General features: G+C 34.6%; 1 protein-coding gene, 1 long non-coding RNA gene and 1 pseudogene across 2 annotated transcripts; 2 read left to right on the top strand and 1 right to left on the bottom strand.

The window, feature by feature from the left end:
* The first annotated feature begins 9,976 nt into the window (after positions 1-9,976).
* LOC146899189 (NAC domain-containing protein 72-like) lies at positions 9,977-12,157 on the top strand. The gene is made up of 3 exons (XM_085737790.1): positions 9,977-10,246; positions 10,562-10,836; positions 10,925-12,157. The coding sequence occupies exons 1-3, from the start codon at positions 10,066-10,068 to the stop codon at positions 11,456-11,458; spliced, it is 990 nt and encodes a 329-aa protein (XP_085593916.1). The 5' UTR covers positions 9,977-10,065; the 3' UTR covers positions 11,459-12,157.
* A 2,703-nt stretch (positions 12,158-14,860) lies between these two features.
* LOC146899188 (uncharacterized) lies at positions 14,861-15,986 on the top strand (annotated as a pseudogene).
* Positions 15,987-24,247: 8,261 nt separating this feature from the next.
* LOC146899187 (uncharacterized) lies at positions 24,248-25,122 on the bottom strand. Its single transcript, XR_015021298.1, has 2 exons — positions 24,927-25,122; positions 24,248-24,620 (listed from the first exon to the last, which is right to left on the bottom strand). It is a non-coding gene; the product is annotated as an uncharacterized LOC146899187 (long non-coding RNA).
* Positions 25,123-26,081: the final 959 nt, after the last annotated feature.

The following is a 26,081-nucleotide window of genomic DNA, read 5'->3' as shown; positions in this document are numbered from 1 at the left end:
ATTCCAAATATTGTTTCCTTAAAAATTTGTCTTTATTACATGTTTTGTACCTTAAGCATGTCATTGTCTTTTTTGATTCTTTTTTTAAGGATCTTTTTTAAGCTAGTTACAAAATAGCCCTTCTATTTAAAATTAATTAGAATATAAACAAATTAGTGTTTTAATAAATTATAAGTGGGTGCAGCTTGCTAACTTGCACCTTAGTGTTTTTAGGTGGATGTAAGTTAGCAACCCTCATATATATATATATATATATATTGCGGTTTGGTTTGGTTGGTAAAATCAAAACCACAAACCAAACCAAACCATGCGGTTGAGTAAAAAAATGATCCGAATACATTCGAAACAAGTGTCATTTTTTGTGGTTTCAGTTTGGATTGATTCAGTTTGCGGTTTTCCTATTTGATTGGTTCGGTTTTGAACACCCCTAATCAAACGTGATTTAATCTCACAAATAACATTTTTTCAAGTATTAGGCAATTAATGAAGGTGCGAGTAGCAAACTTTTAATCTTTTCTCTCAACTAGCGAACAGGCCATTAACTATCAAGAAACCTGCAAGTCCATTATCTACCCAATTAAAAAAGCCCATAGTCGTTGACATGATAAGATTTGACTTCTGCTCTTTACCAAAAAGTTTTTGCTCATTCCCAAGTGAAATGACGAAAATATCCCTACGCATGTTAACACACGCTGGTTATGATTTTAGCGTGACTTAAGTCACACAGCGTGAGTTAACTCACGGTACGTTACTTAAGTCATTTAACAGCAACACATAACACACAGACCACTCATTTCAAAACTTTCCAAAACACGAAAATTTCACCCCCAAATCCGAATTTTGTCATTCTTGCGCCATTCAAAGCCAATTTCGTCCACAATATCAATTAAGTGATGATTATCCTACTTCTTTGCATTATTTTCGTTGAAATTTTAGATTTTTTTTTTAAGAAAATTAACATTTTTATGTTTTTATAAAATTGTCTTGCATGTTAGTTTTTATGATTGTTAGTGATGAATTAACTTAGGAATTGTTGTTTAGATGTTGTTTAGAGTATAATGTGGTAGTTTAGGGTTTAGAAATTGTTAGATTACCTAGTTGTTAGAAAATTGCACACTATGTGTTTGGTGAAATGTCTTATGATATTTTTTTTGTTTTTTGGATTGTTAATGATGTAATTAAGTAGAAATATGTTTGTTAATGTTGATTATAGTTAATTTGAATGCAATGTGGTAGTTTATGGATTCAAATGACATTGTCGAAATTATAGTGTTGTTGTTGTATTATTAAAGATGACACAATGTCCGTGTGAAAATATGTTAAAGATTTTTTGCTTTTTGTGCAGATATGTCTCAGCCGAAGAGGGCTGGCAAACTTAGGTTAGGGAGGCATGCCCCTACTAGTAGTGCACGGAGGGAGAAGCAAGAACTACACCCTCCTATGGCTGTTCGAGGTCGAGGGAGAGTGGGGGGCATGAGACTTGCTATAGTTGATGATGTTGTGGCCTCATCGTCACATACGGGTCCATCCCAGACGATGGACCCAACACAGTATCAGTAGCAGTATTATCAGGAGCAAGCGTATCAGCCTGAATTTTAGCAGGGGTATCAGTATCATGAGGGATATGAGTATCACCAGGGGTATCAGGCACAGTTTCAACAGGGGTATCAACCTGAGCAGCCTCCTTAGCAGCAGCAGTATGAGCAGCCTCCTCAGCAACAGTATGAGCATGGTGTGGAGGATGAGGATGAGGGCTTTCCAAGGGGGCCTTACGAGTTGTCTCTTTTACCGAATTTTGGTAAACACGTGGCATACAAGCTTTGGAACTATAAAACAGTAAGCATAATTTGCTTTATTTAATTTACGTAGAATATTTCTAGTTTATTTTAGGTATTATTTTTTTAACGGTGTTTGTTAGAATACGTGACATTTATTTTTTACGTATTATATATTTAGTTTATTATTTCATGTTTAATTTTTTTAACGGTGTTTGTTAGAATACGTGACATTTATTTTTTACGTATTATATTTTAGTTTATTATTTCATGTTTATTTTATTTATTTAATTTTTTTTTTGTATTTCAGTTGCAAGCGGATCGTAAGATGACTGGCGTCTCTCACGGGAGGAAACTTAAATTTTCTGCTTTGTCACTTCTGTTGCCGGAAGATGATAACCCTTGGTTCTGGGAATCGGTGAATAGATCTGGTCTAAGGCCCCTCCTTCTGACTGGGTACGATAACATCACCCATGGGTTAGTTTGTGCTTTGGCCGAGAGATGGCATCAGGAGACCAGCAGCTTTCATCTGCCTGTTGGGAAGATGACCATCACACTGGATGATGTGGCTTGTCTTCTAGGCATCCTCGTCGTTGGACGGCTCATTCAGGAGGATGATTTAGATCATGACCAGGGTGTAGAGCTGATGGTGACTCACCTATTGTTTCCGGTGGAGGAAGCGGTGGAGCACGCGAGTAATAATCCAAGTGCCTTTGTCACTTACACAGCCCTGAAATAGCGTTATGAGCACCTGTTGAATAGGTGTAACCATTTGCTGGGGGAGGATTTATCAGAGGAAGAGGAGGAGGAGCTAAGTCGTATTAGGTCCGCCTGTGTCAAGGCGTTTTTCTTGCTCTTGCTTGGCTACACCCTTTTTGCCTGCAAGAACAACAAAACCATTAATATGTTGTGGATGCTTGCGATTCAAAATTTGGATGACATAGGCACGTGGTCATGGGGCGAGATGGGACTTGCTTTCTTGTATGAGCAGCTGAATCTTATCTCCAGCTCACATGTTGGCGTCGTTGGTGGTTACATGACCTTGCTTGTGGTAATATATTATTTTCTTATTTTTTTAAGTTGATCGTAAATGTATAGTTTTTTGTATGATACTTGTGTGCTGATATAAATTTGTCTTTTTGTGTTTGCAGGGATGGGTTATAGCTCACATCAGACATGTCGATCCGAGGAAGAAATATGAAGATTACGAACGGAAGAACCTGTATGCGGGTAGATTGAAACCTAAAAGGGGGTTTGCTGATGCTGAACACTTCAGAGGCTTGTTGGATTCGATGGAGCATTGTCATGTATTATGGAGGCCTTACGAGCACCGACGAGACGTGACGCCTTTTCAGGGCGTGTGCTGGTACTCCGAATGGATCATGGCCGACAAACAAAAGATGGTGCGTCACTTTCCCGAGCGGGTTCTGAGGCAGTACATATATGTTCAGACTGTTCCCCGACCTCCTATTACGATTCTGCCTCTTGCCCCAGCAGATGTGGTTGTTGCCTTCTTGGAGTTTGCTCTGCATGTCGTTGCCCAGCAGCAAAGGGGTGACCAAATCCCGGACGACGAGCCTCGGAAGCATTTAGATAGGTACATTAGGTGGTTCTACCGTGTATCTCATCCTCTTATCGTCCACCCTGCTCCATAGCCTGACATTGTCTTTCCGAGACTTGTCTACCAGGATATTCTTGTTGGCTAGGAGTGGGCCAGACATCCTCCCGATCCATTGCAGGTCATCAGCAGCATGAGAGCCAGAGTGAAGCAGACGATGGAGATTCCAGATGTGGTTTCAAATCCACTCTTTTTGAGCATTTTGGAGAGCCTCCGGACCGATTATAGCGTGTTTGACCAGGAGCTGGTTCCACAGAGGAGGTCTAGGAGTCATAGTCCACAGGAGCAGCAGTAACGTCTTATTTTATGACTTTTTTGATATTTGTAGTATTTTTCTGACATTTTGGTTGTATTATAATTACATTTGCGCGGTTGCGCTTGTTTATGACATTTAAGTTATTTTTCGTTAATATTGCGTATCTAAATTATGAATGAATGAATGCATGTTCTCTAAATTATGAGTTTTTGTTGAATGAATGAATGGTTGTACCTATGTATGAACGAAGGAACGAAGAAAAACAGGGAACAAGGAAGCACTGCATGTTCTGGTGCGGGCATAGAACCAACGTGAGTTAAGTCAGGCAAATTTAACAGTAACGTAACTTAACTCATGTAGGGGTATTTTGGTATTTTCACTAGGGAATGAGAAAAAACTGTTGGGTAAAGAGCAGATCTCATAAGATTTTGTCGTGATTTGCAACGCGTGGCAACCCACTTATTTTTCTACTCATTTATCTGTGATTAATTTCGGATGCTATTGACAGAGTTTTTAAAAACTAATAGACACTGTTTCACTCGGTTGAAGAAGGTTTCCTGTAAAACATCCTGACCACAACATAATATAATCATATATCTGATGGACAAGATTCAGTTTTCACCGTGAGAGACCTATGTTGCTTGCTCACGCTAGCCCGCGCCATGATTCAAAGTAAAGATGGTAGAGAACCATTCATCTCGTGTGCTTTATGTCCCAACTATGCATGAGAAGCAAACTCATAAGTCTTGGATAGTTGCTTGGGAAATGTTATACGATGAAAATGGAAGCACAAAGAATAAAAGTGTGGTATTAGAGAAAAAGATTTTTAAGGCACCATTGTCAAGACAAAGGACCTTCAAAATTGGAATCAATGTAGTTGACAAAATTGCCTGATGATAACTGCAAATTATGAGAATTGGGTGTGGTATTAGAGATCTTAGCATTGGAATTTTAAAAACCTAATAATGCACAAGAAATTCAGGATTTACTGGTTGCCATATTCCGCTAGTAACAAACAATTTTTGTCAATAATTTGTCATCATTGACGATCACATTGATCCTTTAGTAAAACAAGCCTTGATAACATTATTGATTAGTTTTCTGCTAGTAATGACTTTTTAAAATAAAATGAAGGAAAATAGTTATTTTCGCACAGAAAAACTCTCTCTCTCTCTCTCTCTCTCTCTCTCTCTCTCTCTCTCTCTCTCTCTCTCTCTCTCTCTCTCTCTCTCTCTCTCTTTCCTTTCTCTCTTGATCCGTCACAAAAACCCTAGTTTCTTCTCCTTCATCCACCAAAGAGGGGTGATTTAGGGTCAATTTTTGACCCAAAATCACCCCTCTAACTCGTTTTTCTATTTCCCTTTTATTGAAATAAGTGATTTTCACATCTATTTCGTTTTATTTTGTGATTTCGTCGTCTTCGTGCGACGTTGGTTGTTCCTCGTCTTTGTGCGACGTTGTTTGTTTTTCTTGTTTCTCTCAGGTATTTGATCGCTTCAGATTGTCAGATCAGCTTTGATTCAGCGCAGATTCAATCAATGACTTTGGCGTCATCCACGTTGCAGATTCGGAAACATTGTTATTCCGGAGATTTAAATATAGTCATATGTGTAGGCATTTGTATTTTGCCGTTTTATGCTATTAACATGGATGTTGTGAGCCTGTTCATAGATTCATCCTTTTTGTTTTTAGCGAATTTGCATTATATCGATGTATTCTTTCAATTTGAATGAATGAATATCTTTTATTTTGTCAAAAAAAATAAAAAATGTAATTCACATCACTGACTACAAACACATAATAATCATTATAATATGATCATTTAATAAAGGCTTAATAGCAGTTTTCATCCCCTAACTAGCACGAAGTTGTGATTTTGGCCACTTAACAAAAAAAAAACTACAAAGCCGCGCTCTAAGTTTTGCGACTGTAGTAGTTTTGGCCCCCCAAGGCCAAATTTTTTTTAAAAAAATAACAAGTGGCACCTCACTTAGGATGTCACGTCAGCGTAGACCGAGTTAAAATTGGTCTTGGGGCCAAAACTGCCACATGCGCAAAACTTAGGGGACGGTTTTATAGTTTTTTTTCTTAGGGGCCAAAATCGTAACTTTGAGAAAGTTTGGGGGCTAAAACTGCTATTAAGCCTTTAATAAAGTGTTGATTTCTAATCACCTTCACTCTCTCATTCTCTCTTATTCTCTCTTATATACCATAATTCCCATTACTTTCTTTCTTTTGACAAATCACTTTCACACACTAGCTTTCGTTCTAATCTTGTTAAATGTTTTATCAATATGGTGTAAAGTGATAGGTCTATAGGATTAATAGGGTGCTTCGTCCTTCTTATGTAATTAACTAAATAAAGCAGGGAAGACATAAATTTAGTTTAGGGGGACCGAGTTGAGAGTATAACTTGGTGAAAATAAATAAATTTTCAAATGCATAATATATACAAAATATTTAAGAACCTATAGTATTCCATATTAATAGATATCCAAAAGTAATTTTTTTTTCTCATAATAGGATATCATAATGAAAAAATTGCTCTCATAATTAATTAAATATTGTAAAAATGACTTGTTATTAAAAATGACAATATTTTAAAAATGGAAGAATATCAAGATAATAAATAATGAATGATTTCCTAATCCCATCAGGATAATTTCTAACCCAGCTTATACTCAGGATATAAATTACAAAGGAAAGTCAGGATAGGATGAGAAAATGGTTTATTTTATCCTATCTCTTTGGTACATCAAACATGAGATTTAAGCAGGATATGATTAATATATCATATTCTGTCTCCCTATCCTGACCATCAAACGGACCCTAATTGTTTAAGGTCCAATAGATTGAGTCAAAAAAATTCATTATACAATATCAGATAAAGTCCGCAAAATATAAATATTGAGACCGAAAAAATATAATAGTATACAAAAATATAAGATTTTTTATTTTCAAAAGTTAAGGGAAGACCAGGACATATCCTGGTCCCTCTTCTAGCTTCGTCCTTGAAATAAAGAATAAGTTATAGAATTTTAAAACTCTTTTAAGCTTTATAGTTATCTAGTAAAATAGTGCTTACATGCATGTTACTAACATGAAGAATGAAGACAAAACGTTAAAATCGATCAAAATTGATGAGTGACTAAAAATTACAATTGAAGATAAACATTACAATTGCTAAAATTAAGCCTTGTTTATGAAAGCCACACAAAGTACAAGCTTAGTTTACGTATCATGTAACCCCTCTTCCTCCCAATTTATGGGGGATGTTTTTTTGACAAAAACAAAACGATATTCATTCATTCAAATTGATAGAGTACATCAGATACAAACATCGCTAAAAATGTAAAGGGTGAATCAGCGAACAAACTCACAACACCCAAGTTAATAGCACACAACGACAAAATGCCTACAAATAATATGATAAAACCTAAGTCATCAAAATATACATGCTTCCGGATCTGCAACGTTGACGTCCAAATCATTGGTTGAATTTGTAATTGACTGATGTCGATCTTTCAATAGGAAATAAACGAACACCGCGACAAGACGCGAAATCAAACGCCGCAGAAGACGACGAACAACACAACGCCGCACTTAGACGACGAAATCACAAAAACACAAAAGGAAAAACTTGATATATGTGAAAACCACTTATTAAGATGGAAAGAAAAAGGGAAAGAGGTGTAGAGGGGTGATTTTAGGTCAAAAAATGACCTAAAACCACCCCTTCTCAATGAACGAAGGAGAAAGAAAGTTTAGAGAGAAGTTGGAGTTTCTAGAGAGAAGTTGAAAGAAAGTGCATGGGGATGTTTTTTGTTATGTTGCTTGAAATTATAATTTCTTTCAAATTTGGAATTTGACCACAGCATATCCAAACAAGTGAGGCAAATGTCCATTTTCTTTCTTATCTCGAACCTAAACTTGTCCACGTTCACAAAACTATAAAAATGTCACCAATCATGGGAGAACAATTCACTGAATCACACCAATCTATTATTTTGACCTTGACCAACAACGTCACCACTTTACTTTTTTATGAAAACCACATAAAAGCTCAAAATCTTACTTGTAAGCTTGCTCGTAGAAGTTGAGGAGTGAAAGAAAGACCTAGGCCAAAAAAGTAGCTCAACTCAAAAAGTAGGTAAGAGTAAGATAAAGATTGAAATAGCACGTGTCGAACAACCTAGCTTACAACACAACAGCATCGTTGAATGAATATACCAATTTGTTTGTCTACCATCCAATCATCTAATCATGGAAAATGCTCCACTCAATGAATAAATACAAACAAATTTGATTGTGAAAGGTGAAATGAAAAAATAAAAGGGATTTTATCCTTTCAATTTGGTTTTCATATCTTCAAAATATCATTAGATAGAATATAGAATATTCGCAACTAATAGATTATCCTTTATTCAATGTAAAATATATAATAACTTTGATTTAAGTAAATTGAAGAATAGATATATAGGCATGGCAACAAAACCCATAACCGCGGTTACCCGCCCGAACCAAACCCAATCTGATGGGTTTTCCCCGTTTTGACTGAGTTTGGGTACGGGTATGTGTTTTCTCCGATTTCAAAACACGGGTATGGGACAGGTAACGGGTATATAGGTACCCACCCCGAACCCATACCCAAACCCGTCCCAAATGTAAAAAATTACTTTATGTTGATATGTCATGTTATTTTGTTTGATAATTGTCATGTTAATAAAAACTACCATTGATATTTAAAGTATCAACTAAATCATTCTGTCTAACAAATATTAAAGTGAGCGTATTGTTCGATAATGTATTACAATGTTGCTCTTGGGGATGAAAAAAACTTCTATTTTTTTATTAAAAACAATTATTCAATGCGGGGACGGGGATGGGGCAGGGATACCCGAACTCGTCGGGTACGAGGATGAGATTCAATTTCTCATTTCCGTTGGGTATGGGTAAGATAACGGGTAAGTATATGAGAATCAAGTATGGTGACGGGGAAGGTAAAACCCGTCCCCACCCCGCTCCATTGCCATGCCTATTATTGAAATAAATAATTTCATTGGATTTTATTTTCAAATGTTTATAATATTTTCCTAGCCTGAGTTTAAGCACTTGACGCGTGTTCACCGTCCTGTGAAAACTCACACGTGAAAAATGACAATGACGAAATCGAATAAAACTATTTAAAATGTTTAGATTACGCTTACGCACACACTCGCACCAAGAAGAAAGAAACTGAGTGAAACTATTTTGTCTCTATATACACGTGTGTAGCTTTATATCTGTTATTCGTTTTTTAATTATTTTGTGTGACCCTCTGCAATTATTATTATTATTTTTGAGAAAATTAATAATTAATTGATTGACATATTCACATATTTATTTGTATTTTCTATTGCACTTTTTCTTTTTTGAGAGATACACAGATCCTACACTTTTCTTTGTTGTGGTGGTCGGAGTTTAAACTCCAATTTTTAGATATATTATGCATTGTTCTTACCAACTAAGTTAAACTCACGAGGACAGAGCCTACACTTTTGTTATTAACACTTGAAAAATTACAAAGTTATTTTAAATATATGTTCGAATATTTGGTGATTAATTGTATTTTCCAATATAATTATTACCTCAACATAGTAATTAAACATAAATATAGAATAATAGTAATATATAATTTACTTTCCAAATGTACTCCATCCGTTTTAAAATATTTGTCATAATCAATCACTGGACACCAATATACAACTTTAACCATTTATTTCTTCAATTATCTATGATAAAAAATTATAAAAATTTCATATTATAAAAATATTAATATAGACAAATCAAACATCATCTACATGCTAATATTTATATTTATATATTAGTTAAAAAATATGATAAAATTAATTTCTGTTAATAATGCACTACTAGGACATCCCCATCCTCTAAAAAGACTTTTGTTTGAGGGAATATCCTATAAAAAAGACTTATTTTTGATTTTTGATAATGAATAAATATATATTAGGTCTTTATTCATTGAAGGGAAGAGATAAATATTAAATACTTTCCTATTGTATTTGGTCAACAGTTCAACTTAACTTATTTGGCTTTAAACAATGAACAGTTTCATACATTGAATCGGACCCGTCAAATCCCACGGACCGTACGGTAAATAGATAAGATTGTCCGTCCGCATGCATAATCATCATCTTTTTAAACCGTTAACGTGGCACATCCTTAAAGGTTCCAAACTCAAATTGGTCCCACATAGTACCCACAACAAAGATCACGATGCATCTTCTCTATTCCTATATAAATAACCGCAATCTCTCCTTGTTTTAGGAAAAAAAAAGAAAGAAAAACAAACATTAAAAATTTAGAAACAAAAACACTGTTTTGTTTTCTTCATCAATTGTTCTTTGTTTTTCATCATAATGGGAGTTCCAGAGAGAGATCCTCTTTCACAGTTGAGTTTACCACCTGGTTTCAGATTCTTCCCCACTGATGAGGAGCTTCTTGTTCAGTATCTATGTCGTAAAGTTGCAGGACATCATTTTTCTTTGCCAATTATTGCTGAAATTGACTTGTACAAGTTTGATCCTTGGGTTCTTCCAGGTAATTATCATCAATTCAGGTTGCAATTGCAGAATTGTCATGTCTTTAAATTTTAAAATATTAAATGTATGTTTGATATTACCGTAAGTTTGTCAGAATCACGGTGAACCACTGTGATTTTGCAATAGTTAGTTACACTTTCAAGCTTGTAACTTTTGCAAGATCACACTGAAATTCTGACAATAATACGGTAATATGAAACATGCACTAAAATCACAACTATGTTAATACTGCTGCTAAATATTTTGTGTTGTTTATATTTAATTTGTTTAATTGAGATGCAATTTTAATTTTGTTATCATGGTTTTGGTGCAGGCAAGGCGAATTTTGGTGAGAAAGAATGGTATTTCTTCAGTCCAAGGGACAGGAAATATCCAAATGGTTCTAGACCAAACAGAGTTGCTGGTTCTGGTTACTGGAAAGCCACAGGAACAGACAAAATTATCACAACTGAAGGTAGAAAAGTTGGCATAAAAAAAGCACTTGTTTTCTATATTGGCAAAGCACCAAAAGGAACAAAAACTAATTGGATTATGCATGAGTATCGTCTTCTTGACGCTTCGCGAAAACACAATCTTGGTAGCTCAAAAGTAAGCAACAAAATCATGTTATATTTCCTTGCTCATTTTTGTTGATGAGAAAAGTAAAGAATCTAACTTATATGATTTATTGATGCAGCTTGATGATTGGGTTTTGTGTCGAATATACAAGAAAAACTCAAGCTCGCAAAAGGAAATTCCAACATTTTCAACCAAAGAATGCAGCAATGGTTCTTCGCCTTCATCATCGTCCCAGGTGGACGAAATGTTGGACTCGTTCCTGGAAATTGATGATCAGAGCTTTGCACTGCCGCGGGTGACATCACTTCGAATGCTACAACAAGAGGAGAAGTTCGGGTTTCACAACATGGGTGCTGGACTTTTCTCTGATTGGGTTAACCCGACGGATATTGAATCCTCACCGGAGTTTGGATTAGGAAACCAGAGTCAGGGGATGCTGAATTATGGTTGTAATGACTATTGTGTTCCTTCCGTGCCACCGTTTGGCAACATGGACTTGTCGGCGGAGTCCAAGAACCCCACCGACGAAGAGGTTCAAAGCGGAATGAGGACTAACCGGGTCACCGACCCTTCTAGTTTATATCAACATAATAATAATGTATTTTTATCGGGCTTGGGTGACCCGTTTGGGTTTGGGTATTTGGGTCATTAATTATCGGCCAAGAAATTGTTTATATCGTGATAATTTTTAAGAAGAAAATTTAGATTTAAGAAGACACATCTCATACAAGACCGAATTAAACGAGAATCTTCAATGATGATAATGAAATTTATGTGTAATATACAAAAAGAGGAACCCTAGCCTTAAACTTAAGTCAATCTCATCATATGTGTCAATCGTAGGGTTGGTAAATTTATGTTGCTAACAGATTATTGCACTATGCATGCCAATGTGCAAATAATTGGTGATTCTTTGGTTATTCAATGTGAAGGATTGGTTTGGTTATGGTAACCCAAAAGTAGAAAGGCAAAACATAGTTTTGGTCCTTGTGGATGTTACGGAATGGATGTACGCATGCAAATATACAATGAATCCGTGTACTGGTCGGTCACTGAGAAAGTAACTGCGCAATGGTGCATGAACCCATTGGAACTGAAAAGTAGTTCTCTTTGCAACTTTGCATGACATACATTATTTGGCTGTATCAGGAACATTTCGGCTAGGCCACATTAAACACGTTGTACCTAAACACAATATTGCGGCTGTTTTTCAAAAGTTTGGTTTAGATTTATGTGATTAACTATTTTTATATAGAGTATTTGATGTCATGTAGCATGTCGACAAGACAACAACTTGATTAACATGTAAATTGTAATGAAAGATTTATATATATCCCATGTTTGTCATGAAGATTTTATTTACGTGTGTTACACAAAATGTATACTGAGATACGTAAAAATAAAAGGGTTTATTTTTTCATTTTTCTTAAAACTTAATATCTTATCTAAAAGACCGACTAATTTGAAAACGAGTTTATTGTTAAATACATAAATTTAACAAATTCATGAAATACAAGTTTGGGTCATAATAAGTGTATCCGGAAAGAACAAAATGAAGTTTTTCTAGCATATCAAAGCATCCATCCGAATTGTTAAATTTATAAGCAACCTTAATTTGTTACAGTAGACGTGAACCATCAGACATTCACTCACTACTCCCCTGGTAGTGCTACCAAGTAGCTCCCAGTCATAACATGAAACACACAAACGAATGTGAACGCATGAAAGTGAAGAAGCAACAGTCAAAAGTAGAACCATACATGTGATTAATATCAAGAATTCAGTCCTAGATTTTTTTTTTTAGACAATCCTAGGTTTTGAGTTTGAGAAATGATATTTGTAAAATCATTTTGTGATAACTTTCGAGATAAATCTCTCTATCTCCTACATACATTATGTTCTTACTTCTCTTTTTCTCTTTCACTCTCATATTTTTGTCCCAAAAGAAGTGGACGAAGAAATAATTGTTCCAAAAAGTTATTCGAAAGATTGTTATACAAATATCATTCATCTTTCAAGTTTTATATGTAATAGTGGGTTTAAATTTGAACCTTGGTTGAGATTCAAATAAATTTTGCTGCTCCAATTCAAATTTCATCCTCATTTTTGACACTCATCACTACAAGAAAGCTTGAGTATTCCGACCAAAAATTTCCGAGGAACCATGGTTTCTTGCTAAAATTATGGTTTTTCCTTGGTATGCACATGTCAGAATCTCTGCTCCCCCCTCTTGCAAACTCGGTGGGGCACACTTTTCCAAGTTTAATACCGAGGAACATTTTCCTCGGAAAACATGTTGTCATTATTAAATACTTTTCAAAACGTGTATGACCCTTGTAATGAATTAAACAAGGATTTTATATAGCATGGCAGCTAGCTTGTAATAATTTCCCTCAGTAATTTTTACAGCAAACTTTTAATTATATTACCTACCGCCCTCTTCAATAATTTCTACAATCTCTAAATGCTCATAGCTTCTAAAAAATGCAGATATTCTTCTAAAAATCATTTTCACTGAAATCATCTGAAATTTAGCATCAAATCATTGTTATTGGTAAGTTTTACAAATGTATTTTTATTTTATGTGTATTGTTGATTTAGTTTTTTTATAATGTTAATTTATCAATTTATTTATAATCTCACTATCATTAATTAGTTATATACTTTTGATCATAGTTATTTATAATCTCACTGTCAATTTCTTGTTGATGCTTAATTTTTTCTATTTATTGCTTAATTTTTTTATTTTTGATTTTTATTTTTAATTCCTTAAATGTAAGGTTAATTAGTAGTAAAAATGTTAATTTGTAAAAAGAAATTGTGTTGGTAAAAAAAAATGTTAGTAAAAAGTTAAGTAGTTTTAAAATAATTAGCTTCTTTAAAAAAATTATTAAAAATATTAGTTAGTAAAAATGTTAGTTGGTGATTAAAATGTTGTGAAAAAAATTTGTTAGTAATAAAAATGTCGTCACTTAATTACAAAAATTGTTAGTTGGTAAATAGGTAGTAATAAAAATGCTAGTTAGTAAAAATCATAGTAACAAAAATCTTAGTTCGTAAATTTTAGTATACATACATGTGATACAGGCCGTTCCTAGGAAAATGGAGGCTCGGTTCTCATGAAAAAGAGAGGCCCTTAATTAAAAAAAATGTAGTTTTTTTAAAAGAGAAAAAAAATTATATTCTTTATTTTATTTTTTGAGAGGATAATTATAACATTTGTTGTTAAACTTTGCTATTTTATACGACAATTATGTATCCAAAATTACAAGTGCTCTAAAATAATAATAAAAAATAGTGTTTTTATTTGGAAAAATATGTAGTTTATTAGGTTCAGGAGTGAATTAAATTAAGGAGATAAGAGGATATGGAGGACATATGAGTGTTTTGGCTGTATTATATGCTGGAAAGAAAAAAAAATTAATGAAAGAGGTAAAGAAAAATTAAATAAAAAATTAAATAAAATGAGGAGAGTTGAACCCATGACCTCAAGGCGTCTTCCAGTTGAACCCATGACCTCAAGGCGTCTTCCACAATGCAATACCTCTTCCACAATGCAATACCACTAGGCCACTTATGTAAAATTGCAATTTTTACAGCGTTATTAATATATATCCCTATTTTACATTCATGTTACAAATAAAAAAATATTTTGGGCCCCCAAATTTTGGAGGCCCGGTACAGTAGCGCTGTTTGCACCCCAAGGGTCCGGCCTTGATGTGATATATAATATGTGTAATCCATGTAAATTGTAAATAACTAATTTGATAGTTTTTTTGTCGTTAGACGTACATGTTGCGGTTGTTGTCGCTGTTGATTTTCCTGGATATTTTTCATCAGATTACAACTTGATCAGGTTAGTTTCTTAAATTAATTTAATATTATTACATATGTATTTTAAATTTATTTATATATAACTTTATTGATTAAATAGGCATGCATATTGGTATAAAAAAATATAATATGCATAAATATTAGTTTTTGTTTTAAGAAATGCACAAATAGTTTTTTTTTTTTTTAAAAAGAATTTAACCAAATGTCAACAATGCAAAAGATGGATCAATATTATTACTACCGAAGTTGGATGTACGATAGAACATTTCCGGGGAGAACCAAACTTAAACCGCAATTTGAAGAAGGAATTCATCGATTCGTTGCTTTCGCCATGTCACAAAACATTTATGAGAGGGAGGGAGGGATAAGATGTTCATGTCTTACTTGTACGTGTAGATTGATACAGAGCGGAGAAGATGTCACCAAACATTTAAAAAAAAGTTGGCTTTATGGATTTCTATTGGGTGTGGCCTAATCATGGTGAACAAATGTCGCCTATTAATATTAGGTTCGATGTGAATACACGTGCTTCATGCAGTGGAACACATACAGAGAATGTTGAATAGTTTGACATGATGGGTGATATGATTGGTGTCGCTCTTGGAGTGAACATGTCTTATGATGAGCCGGTTGAAGAGGAGCTACCCCCAAACAAGAAAGCACAAAATTTTTACAACCTGTTGGAAAAGATAAATGAACCATTGTTTGAAGGATCGAATGACTCTAAATTATCCATGTGCGCGAGACTTTTAGCTGCCAAGTCAAATTGGAATGTACCTAATAAGTGTTTGGAGCACTTCATGAAAATGCTTTTGGATGCTACTCCCATCAAAGACAATCTTCCGAAAAGTTATTACGAGGCCAAAAGATTAGTGTCGAAGTTGGGATTAGAATCTAAAACGATTGATTGTTGCAGTAATGGGTGCATGTTGTTCTATGACAATGAATTCGGTACAAATGATGGTGCACTAGAGGAGTGTAAATTTTGCAATGAACCGAGGTATGTTGTTCGCAATGATGATGTTCACTGTAATCACAAACGAATCCCAGTTAAGTCAATGTTTTACCTGCCAATAATACCAAGACTGCAGAGGTTGTATGCATCAATGCAAACTGCTGGTCAAATGACATGGCGTTACTACAATAAGTCAAATGCACCTGTGATGCGGCATCCTTTTGACGGTGAGGCATGGAAGCATTTTGACCCAGTTCATCATGATTTTGCATCAGATCCACGAAATGTGAGATTGGGATTATGCTCTGATGGCTTTACACCATGTATCCAAGCGTCTGCAACGCCATATTCTTGTTACCCCATAGGGTTAATAGTGTTTTACCCCCTATAATATAGGTCATTTTCGGGTTTACCCCTATAAAATTTTTGTTTTGGTTTTCATCCTGGTAAAATTATTTTTTTCCAAAATACCCCCTAATAGGCCATTTTTAGAAAAAAAATTCCAGAAATTTTGGTTTTGGAATGGCCTATTAGGGTGGTTATTCTGGAAAAAAATAATTTTACAAGGACGAAAACCAAAACGAAAAAATTTACAGGGGGTAAAACACTATTAACCCTACCCCGTATAACCTCCCTCCTAAGATGTGTATGTCAAAACCGTACATGTTCTTGACTTGTCTTATACCGGGACCATCGAGTCCACTTGATGGCATTAATGTCTTTTTACAACCCTTGATTGATGATCTGAAGAGGTTGTGGATTGGTCAATTGACATATGATATTGCAAAGAGGGAGAATTTCAATATGAAGGCGACTTTGATGTGGACTATCAACGACTTTCCCGCATATGGGATGTTGTCTGGTTGGGGTACTCATGGTAGATTTGCTTGCCCTCATTGTATGGAGCACACAAAGGTGTTTACTTTGGACTATGGAGGAAAGGCTTCATGGTTTGACCATAGGAGGTTTTTACCAGAAAGTCATGTATTTTGGAGGAAAAGAAATATGTTCAGGAAAGATAAAACAGAAAAAGATGGTCTGCCTCCTAAGATATCATCTCAAAACGTGTTCTGTAGGGTCCCTGGGCTATCAAGATTCCCAGATGTTGGCAAAAGAATCAGATACGATGAATACGGGGAAAAGCACAACTGGATCAAAAGAATTATTTTTCGGGACCTTCCTTATTGGAAAGACAATTTACTGAGACATAATCTTGATGTTATGCACATTGAAAAGAACTTTTTGACAATATACTTCACACAGTGATGAATGTCTCAGATAAAACAAAAGATAATGAGAAGGTTAGACTCAATTTGTCGGTTCATTGTAAGAGACCAGAAATGGAACTACAACCTCTTCCAAATGGAAAATTTTGAAAACCCAAAGGTTATTCTTAGTCTAACCTCTGATGAAGCAAAATCTGTTTGCATGTGGTTAAAAGAGCTGAGTATGCCATATGGTTATTCTTCTAATTTAGCAAGGTGTGCCAATGTCAATAAGGGAAAGTTGTGTGGGATGAAAAGTCATGTTTTCATGGAACACTTACTTCCAATTGCGTTTAGTTCATTGCCAAACAATGTTATAAAACCATTGCTAAAGTTAGCCAATTTTTTAAAGATATTTGTGCTTCAACTCTAAGAACGGATGAACTTGTTAAAATGGACCAGAATATGTCAGTCACTCTCTGTAAACTTGAGCAAGTATTCCCACCGGGTTTCTTTGATTCTATGGAACATCTGTCGGTGCATCTCACTTACGAATCCATGCTCGGCGGACCTGTTCAATATAGGTGGATATATCCATTTGAAAGATTCACGGGTGATGCAAAGCGATGTGTGAAGAATAAAGTTAAGGTTGAGGGATCAATATGCACAGCTTACGCACATACGGAAGCAACACATTTTATCTCTCATTACTTCAAAAACTTGACATTGACTCCAACAAACACACAAAATGAAGTTGATGCTACAAGTGGAAGTCACTCATTTGCCTTATCGGTCTTTTTTCTTCCCGGACGTCATGTTGGAAACAAAGAATATTGGATGAAAGATGAAGAGTTGCGGTCAGCTGAAGTTCATGTGTTGATTAATTGCACTGAAGTTAAACCATACCTCGAGTACGTCCATCATGTATATGTTTATTTTAATCTCATATATATTTTTTAATATTACTGAAGTTAACTTTTGAATTTCACCACAGGGCATTTTTGAGTTGGGCAAACGTTAGTTAACAACAATCTTCTGGTTATATATATGCTAATTTTCCAGAATAGTTTAAACATCAAGTATCAATTATTGAACCTACTAGAGGGGCCAGTCATCCGAGAGGACTAGCTCGAGGGCCAGAGAGGCTTGCTAAAGAATATAACACTTACTTTGTGAATGGATATAAATTCCATACTCATGATTGGATGGTGGGCAAAAAAACATATAATAGTGGTGTTTACGTAAAAGGAGTCGGAGAAGGAGGTGTAGATGACTTCTATGGCGTGATTAAAAACATATATGAATTGTCTTACCAATATGTAGAACATGAGAACAAAGTTGTGTTATTTTACTGTGATTGGTTTTAACCCTTCTAAGAATGGGACAGAAATTGACCCCATCTCCAAAATTGTTGACATACGAATGGACAAAAGGTATAATGCGTTTGACCCATTCATCATGGCACATAATGTCAAATAAGTGTATTATGCACCTTATCCTTCGTTTCAGCAACGCAAACGAGGATGGTGTGCTGCCATCAAGACAAACCCAAGAGGTCACATTGAAACGAACGTCCAAATTGAAGAAGCAGCTTACCAAGACAATGAAATGTCATCTGTTCCTAATTAAATTGAAGTCGAACCAATTACAGGTTTGGTTGACTAAGAAGTTGGTGGTCAAGAAGTTGAAGTTAACTTGTTGGATGACAATGAGGAGGTGACAAATAGCAGTGGAGATAACATGTCTTACAACGGGGGTGATACAGATAGTGATGGTGATATATAGGATTTTGATTAAAATATTTGTGTAATATTTCAATTTTTTTGAAATATTATGTAGCATTTCAGTGTAATGATGAGTTTATTAGTTTTAAAGTAATAATAAGAAGTTTTAATGTGTCTTTATCTTCTTTTTTAGTTTTAGAGTCTTGTTAACGAGTGTCTCCGGAACACTCTTTAAACATTATCTATTGTGTAAAATTTCTCTTAGTTTTTTTTTGAGAGAATTTCTCTTAGTTTTATAGAAGCACATTTTTCCCTTTTTTTTCACTCTCCCGCTCACTTTTTTCATGTGGCGCATCCTAGTTTTCAAGTTTTTTCATTTTATTTTCTTTTTCCTTTTTTTTCAATAACAAAAATTCATTTTGACACAAGGAGAGCACATTCCTCTCTCTCTCTCTCTCTCTCTCTCTCTCTCTCTCTCTCACACACACACAGAACCAAAATCAGTCAATTTTCCTTCTCACCGTTGAAGAACTCAATCAATTATTCAAAGGTATTCTCATTCTTTTGTTGTATGATTTGGTGATTAGGGTTTATAATCTTTGAAATATTTTTAGCGATTCTTCTCAAATCTTTCAATAGAAGCTAAAAAGAATCAAGCTGAGTTGACATTCTCCATTTTTGTTTTTGATTTTTCACTGAACCCACAAAACCCTTTTTCCCCCCAAATTTCATTTTTCATTCTAGCTTTAAGTTGACGATTTCTGGTGGATTTTTATGATTTTTTATTCAATTGGTTATTCTTTGGGGATTAGGGTTTATAATCATTTGGGGATCCTTTTTGATTTTGTATGTGGTCTATTAAGTAAGACCTTTTTTTGGTTTTGAACCTAGCTAGCAGCCAGTTTATTAGTTGCACTCATGTTTTTGAAAATAAAGTTGAGAATTGTGTTAGTGTGATTGCAACTACAATAATGTTATACGACAAAATTTACAAAGGCAAAACAACTCATGTTTCTGTCTTTTTGTCTACTCCCAGTTAGCCCGTTTTCTAGGATTAATATTTATTTTGAAATGCATATGTTTGTCAAAAACTAGATAAATGAAAATTAAGAGTGTCAGTTAGACTGAAACACAAGGTTGGTTAAAATTAAGAGTTCTTTGCTCTTTTCTTTGCTTGTGCTACTGCTATATACATTGGATCACTCTTAATAGCCATATTTGTGATCTCTGTTACTACATTTTAGATAAGTTTGGCTATTTTGATCTCTGTTACTCATGTTTATTATTTTTCTTTAGTTATTCAGCGATGCCATCCAAACAAGGTGAAAACAAAACGGGTACTAAACGGAGGAGGATGAAATTCGTTGAACATATAGTTGAGACAGACCCGTCGTTATAGTTTATTCCGATGCTGACTCAAAATGATCATGGTTCTTCAACAATACAGACTCCACCAACTTGTTGTGCGCCATTTCCTACATATCAATTGCATCCACATCCTGCGCAGACACATCCATCATACCCTACACAAAATCCATCATTCCCAACACTCACTCAACTGTTATTCCATTCACCTACTCCAGCCACATACATCACTACTCCATTCCCTACACCCATTACTTCAACTGTCCTTCCCACTCCCCAAATTATCGTTCACATGTCCCTACACAAATCCATCATTCCCGACACACACTCAACCACTATTCCCTTCATTTAATCCACCCACATACATCACTACTCCATTCCCTACACCCACTACTTCATCTGTCCATTCACACTCCCCAAATTTTCGACAATGTCCACTTATTCATGGACCATGTTTAAATCCATCAGGAGAATTCATGAATATGTTGTCTTCACAACCATCTGCTAAAGTCTTCATGCCAGTACCCACCATTTTGAACCAGGAGCAACAACATGATCAACAATATGTGCTGCCACATGTACAACAAGAGCAAGATGAGGGACAACATCAAGAGGATGAGGAGGAAGACCAAGAGGAGGAGGAGGAAGACCGGGAGGAGGATGGTGATGAGGAGGACGAGCAATATATTGAGCATCATGCAAAACATCCAATCTGTAATCGATTTATTATCAAGCCTATTGATCTAGGGTAAGTATTAACAAATTAATTTTCTATTTATATTTTGACTTAACTTTTATTAACTTTTGAAATTAACAATTTAATTCATATATTTCAAATTTTTATTTAGGTTGGAGCCCAATGCGGTTGTAGCCAAATACATTAGGTTGGCAATACAAACCAACTTCAAGCATTTTTGGAAAGTTTATAGTGATGTTGACGAGGAGTTGATTTTTGGTTAGTTTCAGGTAACTTGAAATAAATACATAAAAGTTCTGATTCATGGTCAAGTTACTAATGCATTTGAAAATGTTGGTTAAACATTTTGAAGTTACTAATGCATCTGATTTAGTTCATATGTTTTATTTGGGAACTATGTTTACAATAATCAATTTAATGAGAGGTAAAGCGAGTTTATAAAAATATTAAGTTGATTTTGATAATACATTTGATGCAGAAAAAATGTGTTTGGGAGTCTCGCTACGATGCTCAAGATAAGAAGAATTTTCACTACCGAGCTCAAAACCGTTTCTCAGATATGATGTCAACATTTAGACGAAAGCATGCTGAAAAACCTAAATGGTTTCCAATGTTTATAGGAGAAGACATTTGGCCTCGCCTAGTAGATCATTGGGCTACAGATCCAACATTTAAAAAACATTCACAAATTGGAAAAGTTAACCGAGCGTCAGAGAAGGGAGGTTGCCTGCACTCAGGTGGTTCTGCAGGTTCTTTTACAACCAGTCAATGCATGGTAAAAATACATTTAATTCTTAATTTTTATATATTTATATATATTTAGTTACTCACAAATTCTAACTAACTTTATTTTTGACCACTTACAATTAATTTTATGTCGTGCTAAATTAGAAATGCACCCTCGGGCGACTTCCACTTATTAATGAATTGCACAAAAAACAACACATGAAAAAAGGCAATCGTGAATATGTTGATTCTCGTGCTAAAACCACTCAGGTAAATTTACAATTTGATAATTTTGAATTGTCTAATTTATTATTTTACCTGAATTTATGGTATTAGGAAGTGTATTCAGTTTGATCTTTGGTGAGAAAATGAGCATGAAGTACCAATAGAAATATTTGTATAATGAACACTCGTTGCTTTGTACTTAGTCCTCAAATACGATTAATTGGTAGGATAATAGTTTATATATGCATGATGATTGCAATTTTATTTTTGAAATTAAACAGCAAAAAAGATTTTATTTATATCTAAGTTAGACCAAGGGATGCTCAAACACACATACACCACTCATAAAATATGCAATAACACACATATGTTAAAATGCGAGGATTTTTAAAAAATCAAACAAAGGATTTTGATGACATTGTGGAGGGTATCAAATTGGAGTCTTGGTTTTGGGTGTTGAGTAGGTTAAAGGTTGCCTCGTGTCTTTTTTATGAATGGTCGTAGAACCCTAGAGAATGCCTTATGCGTGTCTGAGGCCTTGCCGTAATTTTGGCTGCTGTTACAGGTGATGTGCCTATTCCGCTAAGAGGTGATGTGCCTGTTCCGCTAAGTCTGTTTCGGCTGGGAAGGAGTTTTTTGCGGTTCTGTCTGTTTATTGTATCAGGGGCTTTTACTTCTTTTTGTTGGGACTGTTCTATTCCATATTGTGCTCTTGTTGGCATTAGTTTGATATAGTCTATCTTAGCCTCTTTGTATTTTTCTTGCCGTTTGCACTTCTGGTGCGTGGCTATTAATAAATTCGCTGCCTCAAAAAAAATGTTGAAATCTCTTGCTCCTAACCGGAAAAGATCCTCCTGTATCTAGCTAGCAGCCCAGATAGACAAGAAAACACTAACCTACACTCAATAATATTAGAACTCATGTATATATTAGAAGTGACAAATCCACTTTTCTCTCTCATGCACAAGTTCCAAGACAAATTTGGAAAGACATTACCCAACAACATTTTGATGTTAGTGTAAATTACACTACTCATAGATAATGCCCAAAAATTCATATGAAAATCATATGATGAACCCGGAAACTCATGTCTACATTCATACATGATGAACCCAGATGAATATCATGATGAACCCAAATGAAGATCATAAAGAATGCAACAACATTATGATGTATTCTCAAGAACACAACAACATTCTGAAGTTCAGAATGTTCACCTAGATTTTCAAGTAAAATCTAGTGGGGCCCAGGACACATGGTACAAAACCATTGGTCACCCTCGAACGGCTACAAGACCCCAAGAACTCTATAAATAGAAGTGAAAGGCTCAACATTACTTGCACCATTGCAAAGCAGCAAGAAAACCAACAAGAACATTGTTGTGAAGCTTTAGCAAAAAATTGATCATCACAAAGATTCCAAGAAGTCTTTTTAAGTGTAAATCAATTCTCTCTTATCTTTATAAAGATAAACTTCTCCCTCCATTCTTCTTCTCTTGTCTGATTTCAATCATTCAAACTCCAAACAAATTGTAAAGAAAGTCTCATCTAGCTTTAGGGGTACTAAAGTGTTAGCTTGAACAGATGGTGTAAAAGTTTAAGTGAGTAAATTAGCAAGAAGGTGAAAACCTGCCGAGGCTTAGAGAATACAATTGTTGTAATTGTTCAGGTGAACAATATTGTAAGGTGCATGATTTGAGAGGTTATCTCAAGTATCATAGTGGAAACTCTCACAAGATTGTGAGGAGTGGACTAACCCACATTGGGTGAACCACTATAAATTTTTGTGTGCTCTTCTTCACTTCCTTATACTTTTACTTACTGTAAACACAACACACAAACACATTTACTTTATTAAACTGTTTTTGCACTCATACTTCAGAACGTTCTGAAGTCAGTTTTTAACTTAACCATTCCAAGTTTCAGCTTGAGAATTACTTTTTAAGTTACATGTTTAATTTTAAAAGGGTCACAATTCAAACCCCTCTTCCTTGTGTCTATTATTTTCACTTCACTCTTAAGTACCAAAATGCTTTCCTTTGAAGTCATAATTTGATTATATGGTCATGCACACTTGTACACACATTAGAGTATCCAATTGTTCTTTCACAACAATATGTCAGTTTAACAAAAGACTGCGTCAAATCTTATCCCTGCCATAACATCGTAAACACCTCGAAAAGACACATCAAATCTCTAACAAAACCATTACCCACCCTAACCATCTAAACACCATATACCAAACTTTAGAAGCCACCCAACATGTAACAAAAAGATGATCAACATAATCTCTACACACATCGTGGATAGCGCAAAAGGAACCCATCACATTGCTAATAACCTCATGCCTAAAAAAATTAGCTCTAGTCGAGATCCTATCAAGAAGAAGTTGTCAAGACATCACCTAGACTTTTTTAAGGGGGGCCAATCATCCAGACCAGAGGTATAGTAAGAGACAAGTCAGATACCCTACCTCCAACCCCCAAAGACCTCTCCAAGAGATGGTCATACAAGGATTGAACCGAAAACACTCCATCAAGAGAAGCCTTATCGAACCAGGAGTCTACATTCACTAAAACTAGAAACAAATCCATCACATCCAACAACTCAACCATTAAAACCTTGTCCCACACAAACAAGTTGTAGATCATTTAATTTACAAAAAGGGTCAAACTTTTGCTGGCCAATGAAATGAATAGTTTATCAGATCACAAGGAATGATTAATTGTAGTTCATATAATTCAAAAGATTAATTGTACCTCCAACCCCCAAGGAATGACCAACAGGATGATTTATAATTGATTGACAATATATAAAGATTTACACGGACATTAATTGCATCAAATTTATCTTAACATTTTTTTATTTCTTAACACCGTCCTTAATTATGTACTTTGCCACGGTTATCTAACATATTTTAGTCTCCATTACAGAAAAAATGACAGTAACAAGCCAAAATGTGGCAGCCTCCCCCAACAGCACCCTCTCTTTCTTTGCACTGGTCATTGCATATGTTAGAGCCGACACAAGGTCCAGACCATGTTCCACTTGGCTGTTGACAAATTGCTGCAGCAATTCGAACCTCTGAATATATAAAGGAAAAAAAATCACTCAATTAGCAAAACATGGATACGGAAACAGACATCAGACACGACGACACCGTTAATAATTTTAAAAAATCTCATAATTCAATATAATCATATGTGTCGGTGTCGTTCACGTCTAATCCAAGGAGTGCTCGTGTTTCATAGATTAAGAATCGTACGAAAAGTATTTAAAAAAATGTATAAGTTTTTTCATTTAATATATCGAATTTTTTATATGCATATAAATGAAATGATATACTAATTTTTAAAGTGTGAACAAGCCGGAAAGATAGGAGAGACTAACCAGCAGAAATAAGGTGAAAGACGAGGCAGAAGAACACAAGGAAAGTGAACAAACAACGAGTAGTACAAATAGCCATTTTAATTTTCTGCTGCTAGCTAGCTATGTGATAATATTTATATAGGAAGAAGGATAGTTTAGTTTGGATTTGGGACAATGTGGGTGCTTTGTTGAACATTAAGCCGGAAAGACGGCACAAAATTTGTTGTACCTGCAAGATGCGGATTTACTATACACCTTCTGCCGGCTCTTTGTTTTACATATGTTGTTGATATGCTGTCCGGTCTGGTCTTAAGTAGCGCAAGTCGCTACACTTATGTGACGAGAATTAATTTTGAAACAATTGATTTTGTAAGATTTATTTTGACTAGAAATGAATTTATATTATAATATATTTACGTAAAATGTGAGTTGAACTTTAAATTTATGTTTGAAAATCAATTTTATAATTAAAAGTTATAAATCACAACTTTAAGTATAGTCAATTCTAGAAACAATATCAATCGTACTCGAAAACAACAAAAACATTTCACAATCAATTTTGACTCATCTAATGGAACCAAACAAACACTATGGATTTAGGATTACCAACTAAATCCGCATAAATTTATTCGTCAAAGAAACTACAAAATAACAGGATCTTAAGAGATAGCAAGATACGCGAAAAGAAATGAGAAAATATTCAAGGTATTATATATTAGTGCTACTAATATAGAGTATAGACCTTAAAAAGGATCTAAAGTTGGATTCTAAACATTATCAATATATTATAATGTAGTAGATTTTGTTATAAAAGAGGGAACAGTGTGCAGGGTGAGACTGTATGAGTATGAGTAGGGTAGGTTTGGCTACCCTAATTTTTTATTTGAATAAGTTAGTATATTTTGTAATTATCTATTCAATAATTTATATTTAGTTACAGTAAAAAGCTGGTTTGTCAAAAGCTAATTGAAATAGGGGTGTCAAAAGATATCGATTTATTTATTAGATGTATTTTTATAACAAAAATAATCAAAACAACATTTAAAATATATTTTATTTCTCCCTAATATATATATATATATATATATATATATATATATATATATATATATATATATATATATTATTTCGTTTCTTTATCCTAAAAAACAACTAAAAATAACTAACAACGTCTGA

This window comes from Medicago sativa, chromosome 8, assembly GCF_051527215.1.
Source record: "Medicago sativa cultivar Bolivia chromosome 8, Bolivia_mono, whole genome shotgun sequence".
NCBI lineage: Eukaryota > Viridiplantae > Streptophyta > Magnoliopsida > Fabales > Fabaceae > Medicago > Medicago sativa.
The sequence above is the reverse complement of the archived record's forward strand: the minus strand, read 5'-3'. Positions and strand labels throughout refer to the sequence as shown.